Raw genomic sequence first — 17,900 nt, 5'->3', positions numbered from 1 at the left:
TCTGCACCAGCTTGCATTCCCACCAACAGTGTGGGAGGGTTCCCCTTTCTCCACATCCTCGCCAGCATCTGTCATTTCCTGACATTCATTTTAGCTATTCTGAATGGTGTGAGGTGGTATCTCATTATGGTTTTGATTTGTATTTCCATGATGTGAGTAATGTAGAGCACTTTTTCACATGTCTGTTGGCCATCTGGATGTCTTCTTCGCCGAAATGCCCACCCATGAAATGTTTCTTTTTTTTTTTTTTCTTAAAAAAAGATTTTATTGTTTTAAGTCAACTCTACCCCCAACAAGGGGCTTGAACTTGCCACCCCAAGATCAAGAATCACTTGCTCCACCAAGTGAGCCAGCTGGGAGCCCCCCTTTATGTCTTTTTCATTCATAGTTAGAGTCACTGCTTTAAAAATCCTTGTCTTCCAGTTTCTACATCTGGGTCATCTAGAGGTCAGTTTCCATTGTCTTTTTCTCTTGAAAATGGGTCCCTGTTGTCTTTCTGGTCAAGGAATTTTGGATGTATACGGCACATCTATTTGTTGCAGACACTCTGGATCGGTATAATCTGAACTGTGTCAATTTTTTGTTGTTGATTTAGAGGGCTCCTAACTTGGCTGGAATTAAATGTGGTCTTCTCCTCCCTCTCCACCCTTGTGCTAAGTGGCAATTCAAATCTCCAATTCAGTTCCTTTAGCCTTAGCTGAGCTGTTTGGAGTCTGACTGTGAATGTGTACATGGTTCAGAAGTCGGCTAGGTATCTGGGCAGTTTCTACACAGAATGGGAAACAACTTCTCCCTCCCCTGTTTCTGGAATTTCTACACCCAGTTTCCAGCAGCTATCCTTAGCCTGGATTCTGTCCTCTGGTTGTTCAGGGCAGCTAAACTTTGCACTCTTTAAGAGTTTTTGTTGTCCTGCACAGTATAATGGAGTCTTGCCTTCAGGCTAAAACCTCGAGCTGAAACTCACTGGAGGTATTCTTATCTTTCCTGTGTTGATTCCCTTCTGGTATCTGCCAGCTCTGGTCACTCTTCTGTGCCTTTAGGTAGTTGTTTTTTTGTCTTTTGTTTTTTGTGTCCTCCCCACCAACCCCCACCCCAGAGTTGTTAGTTGTTATCTGTGGTAGAGTTGCTCAGAAAGGAGCTACTCGGGTATACTGAAGTTGAGATCCTTATTTGTCTCATTTAAATGAACAAGCAAATGAGTCCATCTGAGAGATGGTAGAGCTGAGGCCAGGCTAGGAAATGAGATCACCGATGTGTTTCAAAATGATAAGAGGAGGGGCGCCTGGGTGGCTCAGTGGGTTAAGCCGCTGCCTTCGGCTCGGGTCATGATCTCAGGATCCTGGGATCGAGTCCCGCATCGGGCTCTCTGCTCGGCAGGGAGCCTGCTTCCCTCTCTCTCTCTTTCTCTGCCTGCCTCTCTGTCTACTTGTGATCTCTGTCAAATAAATAAATAAAATCTTTAAAAAAAAAAATGATAAGAGGAAACAACCAGTTATGACCAAAAAAAAAAAAAAAAAAAAATTTGGGTTGGGAACTTTTTTTAAAAGAATCATTTATTTATTAGAGAGAAAGACAGAATCTCAAGCAGACTCCACACTGAGCACGGAGCCCAGTGCCGGGCCAGATCTCACGATCCTGAGACCATGAACGGAGAGGAAACTAAGAATCAGATGCCCCAGAGACTGCATTGCCCAGGCACTCCTGGGTTGGGAAATTCCCGAATAGAATCCTCAAATAGACAGTCTCCCACACAAAGCCTCTGTTTTGTACATTAGGAAATCCGAGATAGTTATTTGTATACAGTTAGTGCTTACTAGGTCTAGCGCTAAGCCCTTTCAATATTCAATTCATTCATTCAATTCAATTCATTCATTCAATTCAATGCATTATCTTTTTTAATCCTCAGGTAAACTTAATGAGGGTGGATAACTTTCCCTGGGAGATTTTTGCTAAGGAGAGGACTGAGATTTAGTGAGGGTAAGCCCAAGGTGACAGTCATGTGCATGACCAACAGTAGTAATAGTAATAATAATGGTTCATCTTTCTTGAACCATTGTCATGCTGTAGGTAATGTGCTAGGTGCTCTGCAGACATTATCTCATTTAATTCTTCCAACGACTCTATGAGGTCAGGGCTGTGATCATCACTCGTCTAACTGGGCATTGAGGACGATGATCATCGTCCAACCTTTTCAGGTGCAGGAAGGGGGGCTGGGAAGAGTTTGAGCAAGTTGCTCAAGTTCATATAATTAGGAAGCAGCGCTGGGATTTCAACCCCAGCAGACTGGCTCCAAAGCCAGCTCTTTTTAACCTCTACGCCCCGACTGCCTTCTTGCAGTGATAAAACTCCTGAAAAGGACCATCACTGTGTAAGTTCCCAGAGAGGCAAGTTCAAGTCCCCTTTAGAGAATACCAGACTGGATCAAATGGAAACGTGCAGGCTGGGGCTGCTCTGACCCAGGCACGTGGGCGGTCCCAGCCAATAGCGGTGGGGTCCAAATGAGCCCGAGCACCCATTTCCAACCAGACATCAGGCACCCCAGCCTACGACACGAATGAGGAAACCTGCCCAAGCGGGAATTAACGGCACCCAACTGCAGAGTTTCCCTCATCCTGTTTTTCACTTCATGTTTTGGATTCTGCAGGCGGGGTGAGCAGAGATCCTAGGCTTTGGCTCAGGCAGCTGGCCTGCCTCCGAGCCCTGCCATGAACCACTTCCAGAGCATCCTGACGCGGGTCCAGATGCTGCTGTCCGGCCGTCGGCCGAGTCAGGTGCAGGCCCTGCTGGACCACATGCTGGAGAAGGAGCTCCTGTCCCGGGAGTACCACTGTGCCCTGCTCCGCGAGCCTGATGGCGAGACCCTGGCCAGGAAGATCTCCTTGACCCTGCTGGAGAGAGGAGACCCAGACTTGGCCCTCTTGAGGTGGGCGTGGAGTGGGTGGCAGCTCCCGGTGGCTGAGAGGGACCCTGGCTCCAAGGACCACGGTGGTAAGTCAGCTTCCCCTTAGCCCAAGTAGCAATGATTGGCCGTAGGCAGTACATGGATGGGTTTTTCCTCCTCTCTGAAAGGAGGGTCCTTATGCTCATCCCTATCCCCAGATGCGAAGCCAGAGCCGGATAGGAGTCAGGGCCTCTGAGGAGCTGGCGGGAGCAGCAAGTGCTCCAAGGACCCGGTCTGTGATCCTGGGTATCCTGGAGCCCACACAGCACCCTTCCCGCTCTGCGTAAGAAAAGACCATCCCAGAGGCATGCAAACAAACGGCTGCTTGATTTACACTCTGAGTGGCCTTGATGTGTCAGGCACTGTGCTGGGGACCGGCTGGGGGCTACAGATGCACTCCTGTCTGCCAGGGGCTCACGGTCCAGTGGGGAAGACGGCTTCAGGCACTCGGTGGGGTTGAACACGGAGAAACCAGGTGCCAGAGAGAGGACAAGCCAGGAAGCTGGAGGACAGAGGATACTCTGTGGGCACATGTACGTGCGTCTGTGGTGTGTGCGCCCGTGTGTGCGTGTGCACATGTGTGTCCGTGTACGCCTGTACATCAGCGAGAGACAGAAATCAAAAGGGTGAGACAGAAAAGAGAGAAGGAGGGAGACAGAGACCGAGAACAGGAACCCGTTCAGAGAAGAGAGGAAGAGTGTCTTACTTTTAGGGCATTGACGACACTTGACGCATCTTCCATCGGAAAAATGAGCCCTCACCAAGGTGCCCCCACCCACGCCCCGGCCCCGCAGACCGTGTAGGTCTTCCTTCCCTGTTGCAGAGGTTCTCGCTCTGTTGCCAACAACGTTCTTCCTAAAGAGGCAGGTCTGCTCTGCCTCCTGCTCCACCCAGATCTGGGCTTTCCCAATTTTATGACAGATCGCCGCAGATTCTAGGCATTCACGGTCTCCTTATGGTTTCGGAGTTACTTGAAGTGGGAGAGGATCGCGATGATTCACATTGATTGAGTATTGGCCACGTGCCTGGTCCCAACTAAGCACACAGCAGCCTTCAGTTCTAACCGAATGAAGGAAACCCAGATGTGCCCCCCACCCAAGGTGACCCCACCACGGGTCCCCAGGTGGGAGGTGGTGGAAGCTGGGTTTGAAGGCAGACAAACTTCATCCCCAACCTGGCTTTGAGGAGTGAAAAGCCTTCTGATGGTCTTGATTGGGTTACTGGGGGGTGGAGGGGTGTATGTGTTTCTCCCACTCTTCTGCCCAGACGTGGATTTACAGAGGGTTGGTTTTCCTCCTGGTTAAGTTCTTGCCCAGATGGTGTCTGTTGGTTTCTTGGACATGTCTCTTACTCTCCCCCTTTCCCACCTGAATGACCCCCTGATTTCTTCATGGGGGGTGCAGGCAGCCTGTGTGGTCTTGACGGGGTGGAGAAGCCACTCTGGGATGGCAAGGGCTGGTGGGCGGGAAGTCATCTCTGCCCTCCTTCCCTACAAATGGCACGCTCCTTGCTCCTTTATGGGGAGGCTGCCTGACACCTCAACACCCCACCCCCCGTCTGCTGGTTCCTGTTATTTAACTCAGTTTCCTCCCTAGGGATGTCATATTTTTGTTTCTGAGCCCATGTGACTCTAGAAAGGGAACTGGGCTCAGTGACATGGTCTACAGCGGGGTGGGAGACAGAGAAGAGCAAGGCGCCCCCTCTCCCTACCCTTTCTTCCTGTCCTCCAGCTCAGCCCCCCAACCTGACAGGGCTACAAGGTGTGCCGCTGTGATAGAGGATAGAGGGAGCAGCCTTCTTAGGGAAAGAGGGAGAAGGGGAAGGGCATTGTGTGCTTTGTAAAGAAAGGGCCCTGACTCTGGTTTCAACGGGGGTTCAGAAGAGGAAATCACCCTGTGAAGGTTTTGTAACTCTCTCCACAGCCCTTAGTGATCTTCACTCTCCACTGCTCTAAACCCTGCACTGGCTCCCCATCGCTGAGAGAAGAAGCCAAATCCAGACAGTGGCCCACAAGGCTCATCACAGACTGACTCTCCGTCTCTCATCCCCTACTTCTGCTCATCTCCTCCAGCCACACTAGCAACCCCACTATCCCTGGGACAGGCCTGGCACGCTCTCTACCACAGGACCTTGGCATGTGCTCTTCCTACTACCTGGAACATTCTTCTCCAGATAGCCTCTTGGCCTTCCTGCTTAGCTCTTCACTCAGATTTCACCTTCTCAGCAAGGCCTACCCCGAGCATCCCCTTTAGAACTGCAGTCCCCACATGTGGGGAGGCTCAATTAGTTAAGCATCTGCCTTCAGCTCAGGTCCCAGGGTCCCGGGATCGAGTCCTGCATTGGGCTCCTTGCTCAGTGGGGACCCTGCTTCTCCCTCTGCCTGTCACTTCCCCTGCTTGTGTTCTCTCTCTCTCTGACAAGTAAATAAATAAAATCTTAAAAACATAAAAAAAAGAATTTCAGGTCCCCATCCACACTCTGAGCCCACCCCCCTAGACTGAGGTTTTCACCTTCTATATACTTTAGTTTTGTGTTATGTTTGTCGTTTGTTGTCTGCTCTCCCACTAGGAAACAAGCTTCACGTGGGCAGGGATCTGTATTTTGATCATATCGTATCCCAAATGCCTAGCACGGTGCCTGGCGCTGGGTAGGTGTGTGATGTCGATTGTTGAATGTTGGATGGTCGCATGAATGGAGGGAGGGAAGGAGGGAGGGATGACTGGGTGAGTGGATGACTCAGGTACCACCATTATTTTCACTTTACAGAACGGCAAACTGAGGCACAGAGAGGTTAAGAGATGGCCTGTGAAGGGGACTATTGGGTGTCCCAAGGCCAGAGCTACCGCTGCACTTTCTGCTTGGCTGCTTCTTCTAAACAACCCAAGGGATACCGTAAATCTACCCAAAGCAGGTTAACCATCTTCAAACTGAAACTAGGCCTGAAACTTCAAACTGATTCCGAGGTCACCTTTGACTACCATGGTGCCTTGGTGCGGTTGTGCAGAATGCCTACGTCTGGGGCTGCGACCCTGGAGGTCCGACTCTGCTACCTGAGGCATCATGGGCGCATCCAACCCCAGGCAAGCTCGGGGGATGGGGGGAGGCCTGAGAGTCCAGATCTTTATCCTGACACAACCGGGCAGCTTCCCTGGGGAATCAGAGCAAACATCCGGGGCACTCTTTGGTGACAGTGGGTAGCAGTGCATGTCAGGCGGTCTGGGGACAGAGAAGAGGCGGCGAGGTTGGCAGTGATGGAGAAGGACCAGGCTGGACACTGGAGAGCTCTGGGTGTGAGGCCACACTCTGCTTCTTATAAACCATGTGACCTCGGCCCTGTGACGGACCACTCTGACCCTCTGTTTCTTCATCTTGAGCATAGGCGTGGTGATATAAAGCCCTCAGGGCTAGAGTGAGGGTTAAATTAAGTGAGATGGTAGCTGGAAACTTATCTAAGGCAGTGCTTGGCTCTAGAGAGGTCACAACAGGGAGAATTGGACAAGGAAGAATAAACCAGGGGTTTGAGGTGCAGAGAAAACAATTGTGTCTACAGTCTCACTGGGAGGCCACACAGAATATTTAGGTACAACTACTCCATGCAAAACACAATGCTGAGGGCTTGGGTGCTGTGTATATCTGAGAAGTGCATCAATGGACCCCCACCATTGGGCTGGTACATGGTCTCTGCCCTCACACTGCCTGAGTGCCGGTCATAGCTCCCTAATTCCAAGGACTGTGGCTATGAGCTCTTTCTGGAACATCTCTGGGCCTCAGTTTTCCTCATCTGTAAAATGGCAGTGATAATGTTACCCAGTGACCATTATCTAATGTAGGGTGCTTGCATTTCCAGCAAGGAGGGAATGGATTCTGACCCATCGATGTCAGGGCTGGTGTTTGGGCAGCTACGGCCCCAAGGTGACAGCCGGCTTGGGTTTGCTAATGGAGAGTTTGCCCAGCGGTGCCTTTGGGCATGGGTTCTCAGAAGCCGTAGAAATCTCCCCACCTCCCAGTCCCTGGGATGTTTTATTTTATTGTTTGCTTTGGCTCTCTCTCGTTATTTGGCCACTTTAGGTTTTCATGATGCATTATATTTAGCCATAAGGACTCTTGTAGGAACCATAGAACAAAGTCTCCCTCTAGGATGTTGCCTGATTTATTGGAAAGGAAGGGACATGCCTCACGCTGCCAAACGTTTCCTCTGGCTTCCTTCCTCATTTGGCACTTAGCCCCGGAGCCTGGAACTCAGACAGGAGAGGCTCTGTGCCGTCCCACCTGCCTCTTTCTCTTCCCAAGACCTGTTCCTGCTCCGATCTGGGGGGAGCCTACTCTGCCTCCTGGAAGGAGACATGCTGGAGGAGACGACTGTCGTCCATTCACCTTGGACGGCTTCTCCGCCAGCCAGACCCACTTCATCGTCATCCCCAGAAGCCGCAGAAGGAAAAGCACTTGCACCCGGAAGTTGGCACTTCCCCATGGGTTTTCCCAGGCTGACCAGTGTCCTGTACCATTCTCTGCTCGGCTCCAAGCTGGGCACCTGACCCAACCAGAGCCGGTTTCTGTTCTCTGTTGTCGTTACCTTAAGCAGCTTACCGGTGTCCTTCCTTGGGGTCCATTCCTCTCTCTGGGCACCTGCCCAGCCACTTATCTGCCTGCCCTCAAACTTACCTGATCTACTTATCCACCTACCAATATCTACTTATCAACCCATCATCTTTTTTTTTTTTTAAAGATTTTATTTATTTATTTGACAGACAGAGATCACAAATAGTCAGAGAGGCAGGCAGGGAGAGAGGAGGAAGCAGGCTCTCTGAGGAGCAGAGAGCCTGATGTGGGGCTCGATCTCAGGATCCTGGGATCACGACCTGAGCGGAAGGCAGAGGCTTTAACCCACTGAACCACCCAGGCGCCCCTCAACCCATCATCTTATATGTTTTCCACTTACACACATTTACCAATCAATCTATCTAACCAATTGTAGTTTTACGTATCAATTTATCTACCTGCCTCCCTACCAACTCATTTGCTCCTGTCTTCACTGACTTCTAGGTCTGCGTTCTTACGCACCTTCCTATGGGCCTCATTTGGATACATACCAGTTTTATTGTATCTAGTCACCTACATCTCTACTCACCTCATTCCCTTCCTTCCTTACACTTCTTCCCTCCTCCTTAATCATTGTCTTAGCCCCCACTAGGGATCACGGTGGTCACCCAAAAGCATCAGAAAAGGTAGTTACAACCTAGGGAAGAGGGGCCCTTCACCATTGGGAACCTGAGCCTGCCTTGATCGTGCTAATCCAAACTTGGGTTCTTTCATTCAAAAAATCTTGGAGTAGTGTGACTTTTAAGGAAGAAAAGAAATCACTGGGCCCCAGACAGTAGCAACCTCATGATCTAATCTAAGGCAGCACAGTCTCTACTTCTGAAATGGGAAGTTCACCCATGCATTGCCAAGTACAAGGCAACAAGTTTTCTAAAAATGAGTAAAGCCCAAGATTGATGTTATGTGGCAGGGTGCTGGAAGCCAGAACTCAGGCCTCGAAGGACGGCGGCTAAAGTAGAGCCCGACGGGGAGAAGGCAGGAGCTCAGCCTGGCACGAGCAGAGGTACCCACCTAGGGTGAGCTGGTCTCTCTGGGGACACCGCAGCCAGGGATGACAAGCGTACTCAGAAGAGAAGTTTCCCCCACGTCCTTCCCTTGGGACTTCACAGAGGACCCCACCTGGCAACTTGCTCAATGCTTCTCCGGGTAACCAGTGGTTTGTCCTGCTGGATGCTGACTGCAGGCAAAGAAATTCACATGCTCAGCGCAAGGCTGGCTTGAGGAGCCACCGAGAGGGCTTCCTAATCAGGAGGGAATTGATTGTATTCAAAGCAGCCCCGGGCTGGCTTGGGAGAATGATCACCATCTCGGAGGGAGGGAGGGAGTTTCGAAGAGGACCACCAACAGGAGGAAGGATGTTTTCATAGAGGCAAATCCGGGGCTCAGCTCAGCCCCTCTGCTCTGCTCCTTGCCCTGCCCATGCAGGAGGCTTGGCATTCTAGTTCTGCTATAATGCTAGCCTGCCCAGTCTTCATCTCTTTGTTTCCGCTGCCCCTGCTGAAATTCAGACCCCATCAGCTCCTAGCTGGGCACCCCAATGGCTCCTCCTCGGTGTCTCTATGGGGTGGGGGGGCCCTCCTTGTGCTAATCCACAGCTTCTGGCATCCGCCAAACACGCAGCCTTGTACATGTCAGCACCCAGCTCAGAGACCTGTTTGACACATACATGGTCAGGTTTGGTTCTTGAGTATGGGGTCTGGGGGCGGCAGGGGGGTGGGGGTCAGTGAGGATGTGGGAAGACCAGGTGGCAAAGATGAGGTCAGACCTAGTGAGAGATGATGGCACCCAGGCAGGTGCACCCTGGTCTGAGTCACTCTCATTGCCAACTCTGCCCTGCCATGAACCTGATTCAGAACTACCTCGGTCGTGGCCTTCAGAACTGGCTGCCTCTGAGGACAGCAAGGGTCACTCATAAGGGGCCTTGAGACTAGTGAGCGGGCAGGTGCCTCTCCCTTGGCACCAGGTCATGGGAAGGTGAGATTTCTTAAATTTTCCTGTCTTGTTGTATTAGCCTCACAAGGCAAGACTGTGTTTCAAATTGACTATCAGCATTTCCCATGTGTCTGCCTACTTCCTCCCTGGGCCTTCTAAAAGCAGGGACTGTTTCAAAATAACCACGTTACAAAGATAGGCATCATTATCTTTATTTCGTAGGTGGGGAAACCGAGGCCCACACAAGGGAAGTGAGGGGTCCAAGGTCATGCACCTGCTATTAACAGCAGGGGTTTGATGCCAGCTCCTCAGACTCCCAACCCAGTGCTCTTTCAGTAAAAATGAAGGAAGGAGGACCTCGTCATTGCTTCCCAAACTTCATTCATCCCAGGTCAGCTTACAACTTCCGTACTATTATTTACTCGACAGGTGTTTTTTCAAAACACTCACATTTTTTTTAAAAAAATTCAACTTTATTTTCCAAGGAAGTTTATGCCCACCAAAAGTGAAAGGTATGCCACGCACTGAAGTGCACTGTGAAACGGGAAGGCGGGGCAGTGTTTACACAAGACAAATCAAATGCTGTTGTCTGGCTGAAGGCTGGTAACTAGGGATGGCTTTCTGGGAAACAGGGATGTACCCTGCATTCCAAGAGGTGTTAAAGACCTATTAGCTTGACAAACACTTTCCCCCAGATGCCATCAGGAGCATGGGTAGAGACCTGCAGAGGCACTAACTTTCTCCCTGTGGGTCACCCCAAACCATCTGGCTGTAAGTAGACCGCATCTGGGATAACATTGTTTTATGTGGCATTCAACATTCTGGTCCAATGTCTTGGAATAAAAATCACAACTGGGCCATACGTGATCACCGGGGCAATTCCGGGCAGTTTGGTGTGGGAGGAAAATGGAATCTTGGAAACCTGCTGGACCCCAGCTGGGGGGCCCAGCTTGTTTTGAGGTATCTGGGGGGCTCTGATCCCGGCCCCGTAGTGCAGAAGATGGCAGGAATTGGCAGCTGGTACCAGTGAGGCTCCACTGGGGTCACCATGATTTCAGAATGTCATTTTGTCAAAGGTTGGCCCCTCTAGAAGAGACAACTCTCTGTCTTCTGTGGTTACCCTGTTTGGTCCACAACAAGGAACTGAAATTACCATAAGAGGTACGGGGAGGGTTTAAGGGAGTGTGGGCAAATTAGAGAGTTTTAGACAGAGAAATGCAACAGCTTGACTCCACTTCACGGAGAGGGGAGTTGTCTGTTGGTCCCTTGCTTGCTTCCTTTGCATGCTGGCTTAGTCTTGGTGGGCTCCTGACTTGTATAGGTGGATAAGCTGGAGATGAAGCTGTCTGCTCCTGAGCTAGGCATTCAGAGGCATCGTTGGACAGGCTGAGGGCCCCAGGGGGAGCTGCCAGACTCCCAAAGCCGCTGCCCCACGGGGTCTCCCACACCATGCGTTGCTTGGTTCCACGCCCTGCGGGGTCCTACCTGCCAGAGCCCCAAGGTAAAAGTGGGGGTGAAGGAAGTCCGGGTCTGAGAAGGCTTCTTGATTTAGGGTAAGGTCTCCACTGGCCCCACCATCTCTGAACTGGGGGGTGGGGGCAGAGAGAGGGGTCCTTGTCCTATCTGGGCTGTTGGGAAAAGTGAGGTGGTTGATTATTTCCTTCCACTTGAGGGACATTCAGATTGGCCCAGGTGAGAGCACTTTATCAGCGCTGAAGGGTTCTAGAGGGCCAACTTGCAGGAGGCGTGTCGTTCGCGCTCAGTGTTGATGGCTCAGCTCAGCCAACCACAGGTCTTCTCTCTACCAGGTAAACACAGAGGGGTGCCCTTGAAGGACAGGATCCCTGCCAGCCCTCACCCCATTCCCCCAGAAGAAGCAGGAAAATCAAAGCTGGAGTCCTGGGTGTAGCTGCTGAGCCCCAGCCGGCTGGACAGATGCTCGCCTCTCCCCAGTTTCTGAATTCTGTTTGGGGGGAGAAGTGGGGGCAAGGAGACGGATGGCCCCGGCTCTGAAGTCAACGCGGTGGGTTTGAATCCTAGCTGCTTGCTGGCTGGGTGGGATGTGATGCAGAATATGTCCCCAACCGTCTTTGAGGCTCTCTTCCTGGGCTGTTAAAAACTCTATGACAGGATAATGGTGAGGAACCAAAGTCCAGCACACTGCTGGGCACACTGTAGGAACCAAATATCATCATAGAAACCCAGCATTGCTGGTGTCGCTGTGTAGTGCATTTTGGAGGGATGAGACTCCTGTCCTCAGACACCGGTGAGATGTCTTCCTCTGGACCCACGCGTTGATGGCATGTCTGCCAGCTCTGCTGGATAGAGCTTGTGAGGAGCTTTGATGGGGAAGGAGAGGTCAGGAGTGACCTCGACCCACCCCTTCAATTCCAGACAGGAACTCCAAGCCTGGGAAGGGAAGTGCCCTCCCCACAGTCTCATGGTGGGTGGCGCTGGGGTCCAGGACCTCCGGAAGAGGAAAAGGCAGGAGGAATGTAGTCCTAGGGATGTGGTGATGGCTTGCCAAGGCTGAATTTCCAGCCCACAAAGGTCCCGGAGGCATTTTCTCTTGCCTCTGGAGGGCATTTGGCTGCCCAGGAGGGCATGGCTCACTGAGCAAGTCTCTGGGTCCGCGTTGCCTGTAAGGGTGGTTTGCCACCTTCATAGCTGGGCTGAGCTAGAGAGATATGGAGGCCACCCCAAAGCCAGCGTGAGCAGCCCACAAGTCAGTGCTTGCAAATGGCATGCCCCCGGGCATGCTGGCTCCCCAGAAGCAGGGGACTGGCCATTTCCAGGAGCTGATGGACGCTCCGGAAGTGCCCATGAGTGTTGGGATGTGAGCTGGGTGCTTGGGAGAAAGCACGTGGTGGGTGCAGCAAGCCTGCTTACTCCCCAGCTTGGCCCAAATCCCAGCGCTGAGAGAAAGTGAAAGAGAAAAAGGACGCCTGTAGGGGGGTGAGGTGGGGTGGCTGGCCAACAGACCCGCCCCAGTCTCGTGGCAGCCCCAGAACGGGCAGGAAGGAGAGGCCACTGGGAGCACGCGGGACTCCGGGGAGCGGCGGTAGGTGACCAGGGCTCCCCACCCTGCACCCCTGAAAGTCTGCTGGGCAATCGAGCTCAGAGGCTGGCAGCTGCTTTCTTGAGGTCACACAGGAAAGCTGGGAGGAAGGGAAACAGCGCGTGCGGAGTGTAGACCCGGGAAAGTCCGCGTTTGCAGCATCCCTAGCCTGGAACACAGGGACCACGCGGCACGGAGTCGGACCGCGGCGCAGGGTCGCGGGGCCCAGAGTGCGGGGCGAGGGGAGGCCGGCGGGAGGCAGAGGGCTGCTGGCACTTCAGGGGCGCGGGAGGAGCGTGCGGAGCGGAGCGCAGCGCGGGAGCCAAACCCAGGACTCACACACCCTCTGTGCCTCCTAGAGTCTGGAGAGCCGCTGTGGGGTGCGCCTTAGAGAGGAACACACAGGTCCCTCTATGGGGACTCTGGTCTCTGGCCGCCCTTCTCTGAGCCTGTTTTCCAGTTGGACCATAGCACCACTCTGACCCAGCAGTGCAGGTTTCTGGCCCTTGGGTGGGGGGTGCTTTGCAGAAAAGCTTATGGGGGGGGCACCAACATTTAGTGGGCGCCCTGGGGAAATCCTCACATCTCTCCCCCTGGGAGGCTAACCTGAAAAAGAGCAAAGACCTTGATTTGGGTTCTCAGAATTGCAATTCAAGGAGCGCAGGAAAGCATCTTGCTCCGTGTGGGGAAAGCCGGGGGTTTTTATGAGAAAGGGGGAGCGGGTGATGACATGATTTAGGTGAAGAAGAGCAGAGAAGAAAAGGCCTGCTAATGTGGTGCTGACTGGTTGAGTCCCTTCTGTTGATTATCTTATTGTTTTGTTGGTGCTATCGAACGAAACCGACCCTTGGAGGTACGGACTCTCCTGTCTCCTGAGCAGCTGCTTGTAAAACAATTGTAAAAGCAATTGCCAGTTCAAGAATTCATTAGTTAGAAAGGAAAATGGAACTTTAAAACGGAGTCTCTTATGGGTTTTTTTATTTTATACAATTCCAAGCCTCTCTTCGATCATCTGGGGTGGGGGTGGGGCGCAGCTTTCTGGGATGGCTTTGACAGGGCTGACATCTCCACCTCCCTTTGGGGTCCTGAGCCCCGTCTTCCAAGGAGAGAAACCAAGGAACCCCAGAAACAGGTGGTGGGGGTAGATCTCTGGGGACGCAGAATGCCAGAATTGGAACTGCCATGTCTAGCTCCGCCTTAAAGCCCACAGCTCTCTTCTGAGTCCCACGTCTTCCCCCCATCCAAGGTGTCACAGAGCAGGAGATAGACGCCCAGCTGTCCCCAGCGTCCCACTTACAATTGCAGCCAGACGTTCCTAACTTTGGCAAGGCGCTCTCCATCCATGAAACCCCCCTTCCCACCAACCCAGAAAAGAAACACTCCCAGCCAATCAGAAGGTTAAGGAAATTGGTGCTTCTTTGCTTTAGGGCCTGGTGGAGCTGAGACGGGGAGGGAGAGAGACCTCAGAAAATCATCACCTTCCAAACTCCAGGCTGCCTTAGGTAAGGACCTGGTCTCCAAAATCCCAGGATGTACAAGAAAGATCCTCGGAGAGAACAGATGCAGGGGGTCCCAGGCTTCCGGTACAAGGGAGTCGCCTGTTTGGCATGAGGGCTCCTGGTCCCGCCCCTGGGCCCTGCCTGGGCTAAACCATTTATCTGGTGATTCCTATGCCAGAGGCCCAGAGGTTATAAACATGCAGTGAAAGGCATTGATGTGGTCCAAACCCTGTTCTCTCACCATGTTACAAAACCTCCAGGGACTTCCCCAGGAGATTTGGTAACTAAGGTCACATAGTCAAGCTGTTGGTAGGGTCAAGATTTGAGTCCAAGTCTGTGGAGAGCCCAGTTCAGGGCCTGGACAGAGGCATGAGCCCCATATGCAGGGCAGGTCCTGCGTAGGCAGAGTCATCTGGATACAGTCTCCTGTCTGATGGCCAGGACCTGGTCCTACCTCTTGAGACCTCAGCCCCTGGTCCCTTGTGAAGAGTAGTCAGGAAATTAGCAAAGGGACTCAACAGCATGGCCCGGGGTCAATCCCAGGCAATCAGAGAAGTGGCCTGAGGAAGAGAGGGAAGCTTCTGGACTTGGCTTTCAGACTCGCCATCAGTCACCCCGGATAAATGACTTCCGTCTCCGAGGTACATCTATAAGATGGCTAGTCTGGAAGCCCTTGGGCAAAGTCACCAAAAATACACCTGTGACAGGAGTAAGCATTATAGCTCCTGGAGGGATTGTATGGAAAGATCTGGGGGAGGGGGGGAGTTGTGCCCGGAAGGGAGGTTTCTAGACTTTGACAAGTACCTGATGGGTGGTCCCCAGACAGTTCTCAAAGAGGTGTTAATTGACCCCGAGTCTCCTGGAGAGGAATAGATCCCTTGCTTTTCTGATTCTTTCTCTAGCCGCCTTCCCCATTTTTGTGGGGAGACATCTTTGACCACACTCACACTGGCTGGTGCTACTTTTTAACAGAGTGGTAGGCAGCTGACCTTATTGTGACAACATTGTTTTGTTTTTAGTGGCAAGTGATGCTGGGTTTTTTCCCCACCATGGGAGGGAGTGATAGAAAGTTTCCTTTTTTTTTTTTTTAATAATGATAATATGAAATTTACCAACAAACCCATTTTAAGTATACAACTGAGCTGTGATAAATACATTCCTACTGCTCTACAACCACCATCCCTCTCCAGAACCTTTTCATTGCCCCAAACTGAAACTTGGTCCCCAGGACCCACGAACTCCCCATTCTGGCTCCCTCCCCCTGCCACCACTTTTTGCTGTTCTGTCTCTGGAGTTGACCACTCGAGGTGCCTTGTGTAAGTGGAATGCTGTAGAATTTGTCCTTTTGTGACTGGCTTCTTTCATTGAGTGTGATGTTTCTGAGGCTTCTCCTTGTTGTAGCAGGTGTTGCCATGTCCTTCTTTTTTATGGCTCAGTAATATTCCAATACACAGGATTCCAGTGTACAGAATGGTGTTTCTTTTCTTTTTTAAGATTTTATTTATTTATTTGACAGAGAGAGATCACAAGTAGACAGAGAGGCAGACAGAGAGAGAGGGAGAAGCAGGCGTCCCACCGAGCAGAGAGCCCGATGCGGGGCTCGATCCCAGGACTCTGAGATCATGACCTGAGCCGAAGGCAGAGGCTTTAACCCACTGAGCCACCCAGGCGCCCCCAGAATGGTGTTTCTGCATTCATCTGTTGATGGACACTTGAGTTGTTTATGCCTATTGTCTGTTACAAAGAGTGTGCTACGAACATCTGTGTACCGGTGTGTGTTTGATCGCCTGCTTTCAATTCTGGTGGGTCTTCTTTTAACATAAATACATTTGTTTCTTTAAATAGTCAAGTCAAGGACAATATAAATTATGGCAAATTATGGAATAGGTGGTAGGCAGATCTGACCCAAAAGTTGTAAAGGGGACAGATGAACACCTGAAGTTTGAGAGACTGGACTGGGGGACCCAGTAGCAGCTGTAACCACCCAGGGTGTGAGGCTGGTGACAGCTCCATCAAGGGCACAGCGGTAGACAGGGACTCTTGGAAGGAGGAGAAGGAGAATTGAGGAAAATGTGAAGTCTGGTTCTAGGATTTTCAGCTGGGGAGAAGTGGAAAGGTGGCAGACATGGAGAGTCTGGAAGGGTCACTTGGGAGAAGGAGAATTGCAGACCTACCAGGGCACAAGAAAAGTCACCCCAGCAGTGGCGCAGTGTTTTCTTGGCAAGAGGAAAGTCAGGTTGTCTTGAAAATAAAACCCATTTTAATTTAATTTAATTAATTAATACAAGGCCGGTGTGTGTGCAAGGGGGCACAAGAGGGTGCTCATTTAAAAATATAGAATCTCTGGGAGTCGGACCAGGGTGCCGTGTGCTTAGCATCCTTTCCAGGCAGTTTTGATTCACAGCCAAACCTGCCAATGGCTCGTCTCTGTCGCTGGATGCTGGCAGGCAGGGCTGGCCCATGGTTTGTGACTCAGAGCCTCTAACCCTCCCCTCACAGAGGGCCTGGCTTGGCCGCAGGTTGCTCATTCCCCTCCCCATCCCAATTCCTGGCTCAGGTTGTCTTCCGGGAGCGGGGCTTGGGGAAATCCCGTTGGACTCCTTTCCAGGTCACTGACTGCAGCTTGGAATGCTGGGGCATGCAGAGGGAAGGCCGCCTGGAGGTGGGAGGGGCCGGGACAGCTGGGAGGGGGCTGGCACTCTGGACAAGCACCCACCAGGCCTCCTTCCCCAGTTGTAGCTCTGACTGCTGGGCTCCTGCCTTCTCATCCTGTGTCCCCCACCTTGAACCCCTCACCCCCGGTCACTGGCTCTCTGGGCACATGCTCCAGCTGAGGTGCTATCATGCAAATCCCAAAGGTTTTCCAAGTCTCAACGAGGTGCATGTCCTCAGTGGGGGTCCAGACTAGATAGGTGGCTTGTCCCAGCTCTCAGAGGTGGAGGGTGAGGGGGTTTGTGGGGTTCTGTATGATCACCAGGACCCCTGGTGGAAAAACAGAATGACCTTGCCTCCGGTGAGGTTCCTAGGAAGCAGACTGGACCCAGAATTGAAGATTTGCACATGGGAGGTTGATTGCAGAGGGGAAGTGAGGTGGGGACATGCAGGGAGAGGGAGGAGGCAGGACTGGGGTGCCAGCCATAAGTCTCTACAGGGGCTTCAGCCACACCCCTGCCCCCCGCCCCCGCAAAGGGCGCTGGAGCTGGGACAGCTCTCAGGGTTACTACAAATTGAGGCAACAGACCGGACCTTTGCACCCCACAGGTCCCAGTCATCGGACACGGGCTCCCCTTGGAGAAGGGGTGTGACTTGGAGCTATGCCCAGAGTTAGAAGCTGGGAGCCCCCTGCCCTCCAGCAGCTGATAGATGGGCACCCCGGCCTCAGCCCCTTCATGGGTTTCATCGATGTTGTAGCAGATGCTACATGTAACACATCACGCCAGTGAAAACTGTCAGGTCAGGGTAGCAGGAGGCCAAGGTCTAAACGCTCCTCCCGGGTTGCTTTTTAACCATACTCTGCAGCCCTCTTTCGGTAGGGGAGGTTGTGGGCCCTCCATCCCTTTTAGGCAGTGCCTCATGCTCTGAGATTTGCCTTCTGATGCGTTCGAGGTGCTTCCTTGTGTTTGCGTGTGCTCTTGGAACCTCTCCGTTGCGTTTTCAGGCGCCTGGATGTCCCCATGCATGTCTACCTTGGGGCTCTCGGAGCTCCTTCTGTTTTTGACTGTGCGCTCTGAGCTACGTGGCAGGGCATGCGTCGGGTCTGTCGCTTCTGACCCTGCCTCCTCCTCCATGGGTCACGCTGGCTATCTTTGACTGCCCCTCCTTCAGCCACAGATACCCGGATGGCATCCACCCGCTGTCACCCCCAAACAAT

General features: G+C 52.2%; 1 protein-coding gene across 9 annotated transcripts in view; it reads left to right on the top strand.

Annotated features, from left to right (window-relative positions):
• The first annotated feature begins 2,690 nt into the window (after positions 1-2,690).
• Positions 2,691-17,900, top strand: part of LOC111156254 (class II major histocompatibility complex transactivator) — a 46,184-nt gene continuing 30,974 nt past the window's right edge. The window contains exons 1-3 of one of the 9 annotated variants that reach the window (XM_022517015.1): positions 10,925-10,973; positions 11,281-11,495; positions 13,958-14,032. Coding sequence is in view for 4 of the 9 variants with exons in the window: in XM_022517012.1 (XP_022372720.1) it covers positions 2,706-2,988 (283 nt within the window). In the remaining 5 variants the exon portion in view is untranslated. Of the gene's footprint in view, positions 2,989-10,596; positions 11,026-11,280; positions 11,496-13,957; positions 14,033-17,900 lie in introns of those variants that run through there. The other 8 variants (XM_022517016.1, XM_022517020.1, XM_022517013.1 and 5 more) reach the window with 8 other exon arrangements.

The sequence above is a fragment of the Enhydra lutris genome, unplaced genomic scaffold (genome assembly GCF_002288905.1).
Source record: "Enhydra lutris kenyoni isolate GAN:26980312 unplaced genomic scaffold, ASM228890v2 scaffoldscaffold45, whole genome shotgun sequence".
In the NCBI taxonomy this organism is placed as follows: Eukaryota; Metazoa; Chordata; class Mammalia; order Carnivora; family Mustelidae; genus Enhydra; species Enhydra lutris.
This window is presented reverse-complemented; position numbering and strand designations above follow the sequence as displayed.